This window comes from Rhipicephalus sanguineus, chromosome 6 (genome assembly GCF_013339695.2).
Source record: "Rhipicephalus sanguineus isolate Rsan-2018 chromosome 6, BIME_Rsan_1.4, whole genome shotgun sequence".
NCBI lineage: Eukaryota > Metazoa > Arthropoda > Arachnida > Ixodida > Ixodidae > Rhipicephalus > Rhipicephalus sanguineus.
The window spans coordinates 84,985,914-84,999,999 of NC_051181.1; the positions used below are offsets into that span (position 1 = coordinate 84,985,914).

The 14,086-nt window shown below is 48.1% G+C and overlaps 1 protein-coding gene across 15 annotated transcripts in view; it reads left to right on the top strand.

Annotated features, from left to right (window-relative positions):
- The window catches only part of LOC119395969 (dnaJ homolog subfamily C member 13), a 221,893-nt gene that overhangs the window by 180,679 nt on the left and 27,128 nt on the right, over window positions 1-14,086 (top strand). For 4 of the 15 annotated variants that reach the window (XM_049416828.1, XM_049416833.1, XM_049416827.1 and 1 more), the window contains exons 38-39: window positions 3,203-3,277; window positions 10,743-10,943. The exons of 8 other annotated variants lie outside the window; for them this stretch is intronic. In XM_049416828.1, coding sequence (XP_049272785.1) covers window positions 3,203-3,277; window positions 10,743-10,943 — 276 coding nt within the window. The remainder of the gene's footprint in view (window positions 1-3,202; window positions 3,278-10,742; window positions 10,944-14,086) is intronic. 3 more of the 15 variants (XM_049416837.1, XM_049416839.1, XM_049416831.1) reach the window with 1 other exon arrangement.

Consider the following 14,086-nt stretch of genomic DNA (forward strand, 5'->3'; position numbering starts at 1 on the left):
GCCACTAAGCCTCTAGAAGTCTTAGGCAGTGACGCAATTTTATTTTTCCGCCAGGGTACTCCAGTGAGGGCAGAAGATGAGGAAGACAAGTGCGCGGACGTCTACACCCAGCCCACGTACCTCTTGTTTGCTCGATTTCTTTTCTTTTTATTTGCGCCAATGCCGCGACACTTGCTCTTAGCCACTGTCCTGCGCCGCGTCTATCGCGCAAATTCTTATGTTGCTACAGTGTCGTTATTGAATATCCTCTTGCGTCTTGCTCCGTAACGAAATGTGATGCGTGCAAGAATGGGGTTCCTTTGCGTAGCGTGGATTTTACGTATCAGCGATTTGAAGGATATCGTGGATGTAAGTTTGACTTGCATGCCATGAATTAACCTAATGCAAATAAGAACCTAACAACGTTAGCACCACTGGTACTGATGCTAGATCTAAAAGAGCAAGCGTTAACTAACAGAAAATATCTTGACGTACCGTATTTTTCACTTCTTGCTACATTTATTCAAAGAATATATTAAATCATAATTTGATTATTAGCACAAGTGCTTTCTTAGCTGTCATTTTGCATCCTATACATTACCTAAGTCTCTGCACTGTTTTTCTGGCCTGGTCACTGCAGTATGTCTTTTGTAACGCGCTCCCAAAATAAGATCTCTGCTTTATTCTTCTGTCTACTTTATTTTTACTACTGTTTACACAATTGCACGTTGCCAAGGCGATGTTGAAAACAAGTATATAATTATGTGGGCGTACCTTGAGTAAAAAGTACAAGACATTCTGCTTACCGCTTAGGAAAATAGTGAAATTGAGTTTGCATTATAATATTGGAAATCATTAGGAGCCATCTTAAAGATGTTAGGAAGGGGATTCGAGAAACGTTGTTTTACACAATGCTCTATTTTGCTCATGAGCGTCCCAACGAGCCGTTTCAGGCAATTTTTCATAGGTACTGAATTTTTATTGTCTCAACAGGTAAGTTGACAATACTTCATGCTCATAGCTATTCAGGACGCCGTCTGTATTGTGTTTCTGTACTCATTCAATGTGAATGTTTGATACACAACCACCTCTCTATTTTACTTATACTTGTTTTCCTGTTTTCATCATCATCATCATCAGCCTGCCTACGCCCACTGCAGGGCAAAGGCCTCTCCCATGTTCCGCCAATCAACCCGGTCCTGTGCTTTCTGCTGCCACGTTATACCTAGAAACTTTTTAATGTCATCTACCCACCTAATTTTCTGTCTCCCCCTCACGCGTTTGCCATGTCTTGGAATCCAGTCAGTAACCCTTAATGGCCACCGGTTATCCTGCCGACGTGCTACGTGCCCGGCCCATATCCATTTCTTCTTCTTGATTTCAACTATGATATCCTTAATCCCCGTTTGTTCCCTGACCCACTCTGCTCTCTTCCTGTCTCTTAAGGTTACACCTATCATTTTCCTTTCCATCTCTCGCTGCGTCGTCCTCAATTTAAGTTGAACCCTCTTTGTAAGTCTCCAGGTTTCTGCTCCGTAGGTAAGTAACGGTAAGATGCAGCTGTTGTATACCTTCCTCTTGAGGGATAGTGGTAGACTACCATTCATGATTTGATAGTGCTTACCAAATGAGCCCCATCCCATCCTTATTCTTCTATTTATTTCACTCTCATGGTTCGGCTCCGCGGTTTGGTTCCTGTTTTAGGCTTTCTTAAATATTTTTCGCGTTACTAATCGCCACGTAATGGAAGCTATAAAGTGGCAATAGCGCGATTAGCGGCGGTGTCCTGCGACGTTTTGTGGAACTATACAATACGTCTTAGACGTTTCTGTGTTGCACATGTTCCTTCGTTGAATAAAAATTGCTAAAAAGATTGCACGTTAGTGAGTATATCAACAAAGAATCCTTTACGCCGGCAGATAAGCAGAATATGAAAATTCATTGCAGTTTTACGTCATCTACGTATACACCAGGGGTCTCAAACTGAGCTTATAGCCAGCGGGCCGCAGTTCCGAAATTTAGTTGCAAGGGCCGGGACAGTGAAGATGGTGGGAGAGAGTTTGAACAAAATGACGTTTGAAAGGAAGCTTTTCCCATATATCATATATAGGTCATTTCTGAAGGGGACTTCGAGTCAGAATTCGAGAAACATCGATACCGATGTACAGAATGACTGATATATGGGCGCGGATTCTGAAATATAGAGTTTTTGTTCCACGGTTATGTTTCAGCACATGATGACCACATGTTCCTCATGAAAGAATGCTTTAGACCAGTCATGTCTGTGCAGCTCACGAACATACTTATTTAGAAAATAAAAACAAATGAGACGAAGATGGTCATGTGTGCGGGCCGGGCTGCTAGCGAAAGGTCTCAAACCCCTAGTATACACCATGCGTCCCCCCCCCCCCAAAAAAAAAGAAAGAAAAATGTCGCTACCAGCGTTGTTGCTGCTGTACACCTGTCCGGATATACGGTATTGTGCAAGCTGTCTTTTACGGACAATGTAAAATTCCACACCGGTATTTGCTCCGTCGTGCGAAAGCTTCTTATTGAAGTTATTGTGATTATGTGGCAACCTGCTAGATGGTCGGCAAGCTGTGCAAAGCAAGTGCCGCTGTCAGCGAAGTGTACAAAGAATTGTCCTGTGAAGAAGCTAAAACAAACCCCAATAAGTTGTTTTGGAAGGAAACTAATGTGCTTTGAGCAAGAGGGGCAAAACATATGAGATACTAACAGACATTTCATTCAAGTGAAACAAAATAGGTCGCAGTTAAGAAACTTTCAAGCAGACATTTTCGTGCATAGGCGTTTGCTGCTACATTATATGGATCTATAATAACAAATTTGAAAATGTATCGAAGTATCTTAAGATACAATTGCAAAGTATCGTATCGGATACAATTTTCGCGGCAGTATCTTGTATCTGTATCTCCAATACTTCTTGCCTGAGTATCTTGTATCGTATCGCGATACAATTTCAAAGTATCTTTGCCCAGCCCTGGTAACAACACTTTAAAAGTTATCATTAGGATTTCATTCAGCCTGAGGAAAATAGTGCTATCACATTAAAGAAATGCTTTAAGCCGGATTTGCAGCATCTTCTTAAGGTCAACATACTGTTTATCTGCGCAGTTCCAATGTAATCTGGTGTTGCTGCATGCCCGTTCATCCCTGAAACGGTCTTTGAACTGACGCAGCAGTCTCTTGCTTGATCTTTCAGAGAGGCTTGTAGTGCTCGACACACTTCTTCCGCTGGTTTCCAACAGTCGTCTCGTCAAGGAGGCCATTGCGAAAGGTCAGTGTTGAGCGCTGATTATCACCAAAGCTTCCACGTGCTGTTATAGTGGGCTTTGCTGATACTCGTGAACTTTTGCTGGCCTGAACACATCTCTTACTACTTTAGACACCTGGGCATAGTGTAGTTGTATCTTGTTATAATGAAATGATGTCTCACTCATGAGAATACTTTTGTTATATTCAATGTTTATTATAGACTATTTTACGGATGGGTTTTGGTGCCGCCATATTAAGCTGTCAGCCTTGGCATTTTGTATTTTGAAGAACTAAACGAACAGTGCTACGGTGGATGTATGCACATGAAAATGGTTGGGTTGGTGCATTTGACATTTCCTGACCTTATCAGCTCACGTCACGAGATACAAAAATAAGAAAACATTCGTTTAACAGCCCAAGGTGGCGGCGGCGCTCATATGTCTTAGGTGAAATAGTCTATAGGCAGGTATCCTGATATGAGCACAGGAATACTCCGAGCGAGGATATGCGGAAGAAATGAGAGTTTGATGTTTTTGACCAGCGTTTGACAAATACCGATCAGAAGGAAAACACTACAGCTAGCATTTCCTAGAAGGCAAAGGAACCATGTCAGAGTTAATTACAGCAACAACAGTGGCGTTAGCATCTACTGCGCGTCATTTTACAAATTAACTGTTTGAATAATTCAATTGCAAGTTTCAGTAAACAACGTTATGAATTCATCTTAGTATCCAGATAGCATTTTTTGAAAAAACAGCTCACGACCACACATGCCACAATGCAAAGTAAGCTAACCACCGTGTCTATTTACTTGCTCCTGTGTTCGCCAAGGCTGCGACTTGGACAGCATCCTGTGTGGCCCCCTGAGAAATTTTCTGTGGGAAAGTGGCATCAGATGCGACATGTGTTGTTGTTTTTGTTCTTGCCTGCACGTTCATCATTCTTAAGAGTAAACTCACTTTTCAGATAAACTTGTTTAACAGGTTCCCAAGTCCAGCTTTATCGCATTTATCGTCGATAGATTAAGAGATTCTACCTTTCAGTGGAAAGTTTCACACGAGCCAGGCAGGACGCTGTCTGAATGGCAGCACTGGAGAGCATAGGAACAAAGTTAAAACTGGAAGTGGTGGTTGGATTACTCTGCATTGCAGCACGTGTTGTTGTGAGCTCTTGGTTCAGGAAATGCTTTTTGTCTAGGCACAGAGGTAATCATACAATATTGATTGCTGCAATACTGAAAGGTAGCTAGCTTGTGTATCAAGCGCATGAGTCTGCTGTCATTAGTCTTGTCTACAAGAGATGTATATTTTAAAGTATTGCTTTATAACATCATGTAACGTGCCCCTGGCATCTTCGCTTCCTGATCAGCATCAAACATTTTTAAAGTGTATGTAGTGGCAGCGAACATGTTCCAAGAAAAAAAGAAGAGAAAATGTCTAAGCCTGTGAAGCACACTGGCGTAACTTCTTGCTCCCTTGCCATGCCTCCCCTATAAAGCTTCTAGCACACTCATTGGGACGAAAGGACAAAGTGCTCGGAGTCCACCACAAACCCCCATAACTTTGCTTAAACTTAGCAGGTTCGAAAAAAATTTTGCAGCAAGTGCTTCACGAGGCAACAAACTCCTGCTTACTTAGTAAGGTGTTGCCGGGCCACTTCAGTGTCTAGTTTAATGTTTCATGTTTTTTACTTATACACGCTTGTGGCCTTCTCTGGGTCCGTGCAGGAGTGGACACGAAGGGAAAAAGGATACGAAGACAGTAAAAATACCTTACTTTGGTGACATCAAGTACAAAATTAATACCAGAAGTATAGCCTTTATACAAGGCCACCACACGCTGATCATTTTTTGAGGTATTCATCTCAGTACTTGTATATGCATGACAAAAATCATATTGCTACGGTATGAGCCGGGTCAGGGTATGAGCCACGGGAGAAGAAGAGGAGGAGGTTCAGCTGCTTCTACTTATGGACGCCATCACCACCTATCATTGCCTGACTTCATCTGTAAATAAACACAGTTAACCTCAATCGAACCGTAACAGTTTTGTGGTGGAGGTGCGGGGTATCGAATCAAGCATCACGGTTCTGCAACCGCCTGATCTACGCCGAAGCCGCCGCATTGCTGGACTTCCCCCGTTACCACTGGAGGTCGACATGTCTCGCGGTGAAGACGGAACCCAGAACTACGCAGCTACAGCCACAGCACCAGTTCCAGCAGCACCTTTGCTACCTGCTTCGGTCGCAGCTGGCCCTTGGCAGCGTCAGCATCTGATAGAGCCTCGTACCTTCGGAGGCAAATCTGGCGAGGACGTGGACGAGTGGCTCACACACTACAAACGGGTGAGCAATTACTACCGTTGGGACGCGGCAACTCAGCTGACTAACGTGGTGTTTTTCTTGACGGACACGGCACTAACATGGTATGAGAACCATGAGGACATCCTCACGACGTGGGATCGCTTCGTGTCCGAAGTAAAGGAGTGTTTTGGGGACTCCGTGGCAAAGAGGAAGCAAGCTGAACAAACGCTGCTGCAAAGAGCCCAGGTACCAGGCGAAACATGCACAATGTACATTGAAGCCATATTGAAGCTGTGCAAGACCGTCAACCCTTGCATGTCCGAAGAGGACAAAGTCGGCCACCTGTTAAAAGGAATCGCCGAGGACGTTTATCAATTCCTCATCGGCAAAGACAGCACTGCTACAGTAGCCGACGTCATACGGCACTGTCGTACATTTGAGACACTGAAGATGCGGCGTATCGCTCCGAAATTTGGCCGACTGCCGAATGTGACCACAGTAGCGAGTGTTGACGACTACGCACCTTTTGATCTTGCGTCTACAATACGCGAGATCGTACGTGAAGAACTCAGTCGACACGCTCGCGCGACGCCTTGTGAAGCTGCACCTATGTCGGTTCCCGCTCAACATCATGTTTCCATTGCTGCAGCGGGCGTCGAGGAGCACAACTACGGTTCTGGCGCACCACCGAGGCCGCAGCGCAATCACTACCAAGATTCAAGGTACGAGCGCCGCTTCAGTTACCCTCGTCAGCCGGCCGCCAGCTATCAGGGCTCGAACGACTATACACTTGTGCCACCGCGTCGGGGCGATGCTTTCCAACAGTATAATGTATATCGCCAACCTCCTGTGTGCTATAGTTGTGGTACTTCCGGACACATAGCTCGATTCTGTCGTCGGCGGAGTGAAGTGACATCGCGATACGAGCCACCGTCAGCATTTCCTCGTGGCGGCAACGCTTACAATGATCACTGGTCCGCCTATCCCAGGAGCACCCCACGACAGGAGAACCGGCGTGGTAGCTCTCCCGCTTCTGATCGCAGCTTGACACCTCCATCTGCCCGACCGCGTCGCTCGCCTTCACCTCGACGGCGGCTGTCGTCACCGCCACCGCAGGGAAACTAGCCGGCGCGACCGATGGAGGTGAGGTCGCACAAAAGGACTCGACTCATATGCCTCCACCAGTTACCATGTTTAAGAACAGGATACACGTTTCAATAGATGGACTAAGTGCAACAGCTTTAGTGGACACCGGTGCGACGATTTCAGTTATGAGTGTTTCGTTCAAAAAACGCATTGGCCGCAAAGTTATGTTCCCCTGCCAGGATTCTACCAGATTTCGCGGCGTCGGCGGTGACGTACTTCAACCTGTAGGAGTCTGTACCGTTAACGTGCTGTTGGCAGGAACGGTGTTCCCAACTGAGTTTTTGGTTCTGCAGCGGTGTACGCACGATGTTATTCTCGGCATTGACTTCCTACAAGAGTGTGGTGCTTTCGTCGACTGTGGTACCGGTGAGCTTTCTGTCAGTGGTGACATTGTTCCTGATTTCTTTGACGAGCCGACGCCTGCAGCGGACACACTGATTGTTTCCGAAGAGCTCACAGTACCACCATGGTCCATGAGGTCAATCGCCGTATCTTCCTCAGTTGCGGCCGTGACATCCTTTGATGCCGTCGTTCAACCTCTCATGGCTCCGTGTGCAAAGAAAGACATAATAGTACCTCGTTGTGTGGTATCGATTCATAACGGAACAACGTTTCTGTGGGTGTTTAACTGTTCGCCAGTGCCGGTTATTCTTCCTCGAGGAATGAAGCTCGCGCTGCTCGATGATGCCACGGAGAGTTCTCTTGCTGCCATCGACGACGAAAAAAGTGACAAACACTTAGCGATTTCCAAACGCAGTTGCTCCTACGAAACGCACATTTTGAGCATGGTCAGCAAGACGCTACGGTCATATGAGCAACAAACGCTGGTTCAGCTAATAGAACGACATGCGTCCGTGTTTGACTTTGGCGAAAAGGAGGAGCGACTGTCTTTACCGTGTTCGCGAGCCCAACACAGGATTGATACAGGCTCTGCTCATCCGGTTCGGCAAAAACCTTACCGGGTGTCGTCATCGGAACGGAAAGTCATTGCTGACCAAGTTCAGGATATGCTGCACAAAGGCGTTATTGAAGAGTCGTGTAGCCCGTGGGCAGCGCCTGTTATTTTGGTTAAGAAGAAGGACGGCTCTTGGAGGTTCTGCGTCGATTATAGACGACTGAACGCCCTGACTAAAAAGGATGTGTATCCGCTGCCTCGGATCGACGACGTCATTGACTGCCTGCACTCAGCTTCTTACTTTTCATCACTTGACCTAAGATCAGGGTATTGGCAGATCCCTATGCACCCTGCCGACAAAGAAAAGACCGCATTTGTGACGCCTGATGGACTGTATCAATTTAATGTTATGCCGTTTGGGCTTTGCAATGCTCCCGCAACTTTTGAAAGATTTATGGATTCGATTCTTCGTGGTCTTAAATGGGAAGTGTGTTTGTGCTATTTGGACGACGTGGTTATTTTTGGACGCACATTCGACGAGCATAACGCCCGCTTAAGCCTCGTTCTGGACTGTGTCGAAAAGGCTGGCTTGGTTTTGAACTCGAAGAAGTGCCGCTTTGGTGAACGACAGGCATTGGTCCTCGGTCATCTGGTCGACAAAGATGGTGTCAGGCCTGACCCTCGAAAAATTGAGGCAGTCAGCATCTTTAAGCCACCGAAGTCTGTAAAGGAACTCCGCAGCTTTCTAGGGCTATGTTCTTACTTTCGACGCTTTGTGCCAAAATTTTCGGACATCGTGTATCCATTGAACAGCCTCTTGCGAAAAGACAGCCCATTTGAATGGACACCTGAATGTGATGCTGCATTCTGTCAACTAAAATTTATGCTGACGTCAGAACCTCTCCTTCGTCACTTTGATCCATCTGCGCCTACTGAAGTGCACTGTGACGCAAGCGGTATTGGCATCGGAGGCGTGCTCGTCCAGCGCCATAATGATGAAGAGCATGTGGTCGCCTATACGAGTCGTTCTCTGAGCAAGGCAGAAAGGAATTATACCGTGACAGAGCAAGAATGCTTGGCAGCTGTTTTTTCTGTTCAGAAGTTTCGTTGTTACTTGTATGGGCGTCCGTTCACGATTGTAACCGACCATCATTCCCTGTGTTGGCTCGTTACCCTCCGAGACCCTTCAGGACGCCTTGCACGCTGGGCTTTGCGGCTCCAGGAATTTGACTTTAGTGTTTTATACAAAAGTGGCAGGCGTCATTCCGATGCGGATTGCCTTTCTCGTCTTCCTTTGTCAACAACGGAAGATCATGCGGACACTTCTGACATCTGCTTTGCTGCTCTCTCTCACACGTTTCCTGACGCCACTATCTTCCAGCGGGAACAGCCCAATGATTTATGTTTGGACCCGTTGTTCGCCGACGCTCGCAGTCCTAAGGGCAGTGGTCGATTTTGCCTTCGAGATGGACTGTCATACAAGATAAATTACTCGGGTCATGGTGCGCGGTATTTATTGGTTGTTCCCGACAGTCTGAGACGCGACGTTCTCCGTGTCATGCATGATGATCCGACGTCAGGCCATCTTGGATTTATTCGCACCTTACACCGAATGCAGCAGCGGTTTTACTGGCCTAAAATGCGAACATGTACGAAGAATTACGTCTCGAGTTCCGACAAGTGCCAGCGTCACAAGCGACCCACAAGCGCTCCACAAGGACTTCTTCATCCTGTAGCGCCGCCCACTACGCCTTTCGAGCAAGTTGGTATCGACCTGCTGGGACCATTTCCGCAATCTTCGAACAACAACCGCTGGGTCATAGTGTGTGTCGATCACCTCACCCGATATGCGGAAACCGCTGCGATACCATCCTCTACAGCCGCGTCCGTAGCTTCCTTCTTGTTGCGCTCCGTTGTTCTTCGCCATGGACCGCCTCGTGTAATTATTAGTGACCGTGGTCGCCAATTCGTCGCCGACACTGTGGAAGAATTGCTTCGCCTTTGCACTTCGCAGTTCCGCCACTCATCGCCATATCATCCCCAGACGAACGGGCTTGTCGAACATACAAACCGCACCCTAACTAATATGCTGGCTATGTACATATCATCGAAACACAAGAACTGGGATGATGTCTTCCCATTTATAACCTATGCTTATAATACAGCGAAGCACGAAACCACAGACTTCACTCCTTTCTACCTGCTCTACGCTCGATCTCCGCGCAGTTGCCTCGACACAATACTCCCATTTGAGCTTCATACGGACGACTCAGTTGCCCAGACATTGTGCCGTGCTGAAGAAGCCCGCCAAATTGCTCGCCTGCGCACACTGGCATCGCAAGACCGATCCAAGCAGCGGTATGATCGACGCCGCGACGATGTTTCATTCGAAAAGGGTGACTTTGTGTGGTTGTGGACCCCCCAACGCAAACGTGGTTTATGCCAGAAGTTTTTATCCCAGTATGCTGGCCCATACGTCGTAGTAGATCGCTTGAGTGACTTGACCTACGTGGTGGCGCGTCTGACGTCAGCTGGTCGTCGGTCTAGTCGGACCCAGTTGGCGCATGTTGCTCGCCTCAAGAAGTTCCATCCCGCAGTTCGCCAGTGATTCTGACTCGCCCAGCAGGCTTCGTCTGTGAACCGGGGAGTGCTACGGTATGAGCCGGGTCAGGGTATGAGCCACGGGAGAAGAAGAAGAGGAGGTTCAGCTGCTTCTACTTACGGACGCCATCACCACCTATCATTGCCTGACTTCATCTGTAAATAAACACAGTTAACCTCAATCGAACCGTAACAATATTAACATCTTGGTAACATATTTTACTGCATAACTAACCCACAAGTAATACACTGCTTGTGGGCTGACCTCGAGCAATGTCCGTGCAAAGCTCTAGTGTTTTATGGCTAGGGCATCATGTTGCTAGACACGAGGACGTGGGTTCGGCTCCTGGCCATGGCAGCCACATATTGATGGGGGTAGAATGCAATAACACCAGTGTGCTTAGATTTGAATGTTAAATACCTCAGATGGTAACAATTAATCCAGTTCAGTGTGCACCGTAATTACATCTTGGTTCTGGCTTGTAAAACTCCAGAATCAAGTATTTAGCTCCAAGGTACCAGCCACTCTTGGTGTGTGTGACAGGTGCGGTGGTGTACCTGCTGGACCAGTGGTGCAATGGCACGGACGAGACGCTGCGTGAGCGAGCGGGGGAGTTGTTGGCCAAGATGGCAGCCGACAAGCTCCATGGCCCCATGGTGCGCAGCACGGCTGGCCGCTTCCTGCCAACTGTTTTCCTAGACGCCATGCGCCAGGGCCCCAAGGAGGCCCTACACGTGTTTCAAGGTGAGTCGCTTTCTTATAGGGAACCCAAGCTCAAGTTTACGGCGTGACGGCAGCGCCACGCTGCGGCTCTGGAGAGAAGCTCTGGCGCAACTTGGTGCAAGCGCAGCCGACTCAGCCTGCTTGTCGGCAGTGGGAACACGCGCGCGCGCGACTTGCTCAGTCGATGCGAGGAACTGGGATGCTGTGCCGACAGCTTGGCACGCTGAATCGAGAGGCTTGCTGTGCGAAACTGCACTTCTACGTTGGCAGAAGCGACCCTGCGGAAGCGCAAGCGAGGTCCGAAGTGTTGTGGTGTCGTGGCCTGCCACAACATTGCAGACAACACCGAAGCACGCGATGCACGTGTGAAACCATATCGGTTCCCCTGCATGTCGCACGAGAAATAAAGGCGGCAAGCGTGGATAGCTGACAGCGCTGTCTCGCCTTCTATTTTGGCTGTCTGAGTTCATCGCTTTCGTTCGTTTCGACTACCTGAATCAGTACGTAACGCGGTGCATGCACGCAGCGACTGCAGTAATGATTACTCGCTGTCGTCTCGCATTGTGAAAGTCCAGTTATGGTTGTACGTGAAACAACTTTGTGTTTTGATTCCCCATGTTTGTGAGACCTACCCGTCGTTGTTGAACGTTCACACTCGCGTTATACCGTTGGTTGGTTGGTTGGTTGAATTTAGCTGAACTCGGCACATTGTCAGAAGTTCATCGCCTGCAATCATGCGTCGGGAAGGCTGCTTTATCACGCCGGAATGGATGTCTGTGCGTTTTCAGCAAGCTTTGCCATCGTTCTACTGGTTTGCTTTGTTTTTGTCACTTTATTAGGGTGATATATATTTAAGCCGCTAAATATAACTGGCACTTAATACATGCTTTGCAGTTGCAACCTTGAAGTAACCACCTTCTGACTTTGTGCGATTTTCTAGCCGCGTTCGCACAGCAGGTTTTATACGCCTGTCAAGTCGATATCAGAAAAAGAGACTGCAAGCATGACGCGAGAGCCGAAAAAACGAGGCGAGCAGTTCATCTTGCTTCACAGTGGTTAAAGCTCAGCTAGCTGCCTCGCGTCTTAAAGGGGCCCTGCAACACCTTTCTTAGTTATATTGGAAGAGTCTCATTATTGACGTAGGACTCTTCACGAGTCATATGCCGCAAAAATTTTTCGAATCCGTCAAGTCTAAGTGGTGTTACCAAATTATAGAGATCACGTTCCGCATCCTTCTCCCTCAACACAACGCCGCAAGCGCGCGGAAAGCTGCGCGGGGCGTGAAGGGAGGGACGGCGGAGGTGCGAGGAGGCGCCGAAGAGTTACGTCAGCGCCGGCGGCATTTTTTTTTTCTTCATTTTTTTCTCTCTGGCGTCTGGGCGCAACCACGTGGTCTGTGGCGCCACTTCCGGTCGGCTTGCGTGGTCCTCGTCGAGCGGAGCCCATCGCACCGTGTATCGCGCGTGCTTGAAAACTGCGAGTTGGTTTGGTAATGTTGGGTGTGCACCTCAACTGCCGTAGTGTTTTCATCGCTCTGCCAACCATGGACGCAAACCTGCGTGCGCGTTTGGAACGAATGACAGCTGAGATGTGTTTCGACCCACACTCCGATACACCGCCTCGTCGCACTGCTCGCGCTTGAATCGTATTCAACACGGCAAAGCTGCGTGCACCCTTCTCCCAGTGGCGGTACTTCGATGCTGTTTGCTCTTCGGATGCGGGCGCACAGCGAGTGTGGGCTGACAAAAAAGAACTAAAGACTAGAAGAAAGGATCGTGGGGCATCGGGCCGGCGCGGACCCATCCCCCGGCTGTCTGCAGCTACCGTGAAAATGCGAGTCTGCTTGGTTGCTGTGTCGCGGTTTCTCGGGAACCTGAGACTACGGGGAGGATACGCTGAGGCGGCTCGATGACATACTGAACAGACAGCGAACGGGACTCTCGCCATACAACGAACACAGGTATCCTAAGCTATAGCCGGCGCCAGCATTGTTATCGGAGAAATGCTGCACCGCTGCCTTGGTCGGTCGTGAGAACGTGCCGACGGTGCAGTTTCCAGCTGACGAGGCAACACTCGAACGGCTGCCACTCTCAACGGCAACCGGCGATGGTCAAAAGCACAGAAACGATTTCGGCACTGCGCATGGTGAAGAAAACGCAACCACGCAACTACGAGCAGACGAGCTGTCGGTGAGACCGGAAGTGCTAATATTAATGTTTGTTCGATGTTTTAACGGCATAACACAATATAAACATACATATTATCTACTTATTGAACTCAAAATTAACAATGAAGGTAATAATGAGGGTGTTATCGTGATTATAACATCAGCCAATGGTGGAACTGCCGACAATCACATCATTTGTCGAGAGAAGAGGGAGCGATTTTCAGCTGACTTTGAGAATTTATTGTAAATTTTAGGCCGCTCGCTTCGCTATAATATTTGGCTCGCATGTTCTCGGGAGCCTCGACTACCGATTGGCAGCGCTTTTTGACCCTGCTCAAAAAGTGTTGCAGGGCCCCTTTAATCGGCGGGTGATTCTCCAGCGGCACGGAGGACTCGACTCTAACCTTCTCAGGAAGCAGTGCCATGGCCGTATAATCTTTTTTTCGCACGCCGCAAACGTTTGTTCACGGAAGTACACGGTGCTACTGTAAGCATGCCATATCAAAACAATCATATGATTCATAGTCCACACAACAAAACATCGATAGCGTGCACGGCTTCATTTCGGAGTGCATGTGAACCATTATTCATCTTTAACATGACAGAATGAGACTTACCTCGAGGTATACGTCCTACACGGTGTAATGTGACTTGGGAAATGCATATCACTTTGAGTCAGGCGTCGTTGTCGTCGATCGTCTGCTCTTCACCATAAACGTGATTGACGAGCCTTTCTCCTTTTATCAAGTTCGCTTTTCGGAAGTGCCAGTCGCACTGAAGATCCTGTTGAAGCCGCACTGCAAGCGGTACATTGTGAGGTGCCACAAGTGCACCGCGAGAGCTCTGCACGTGCATGGAAGCGAGCGGTAGCGCATTGGAGAGCAGGGAAAAGGCGCGTTGCTTGCACCCAGTTTGTATTTTCATCAGAGCTGTGCGAATAGCAAAATTTTAGGTGCGAAGCGAATTCAAATAATAAAGATTGAGTGCAAATCGAATC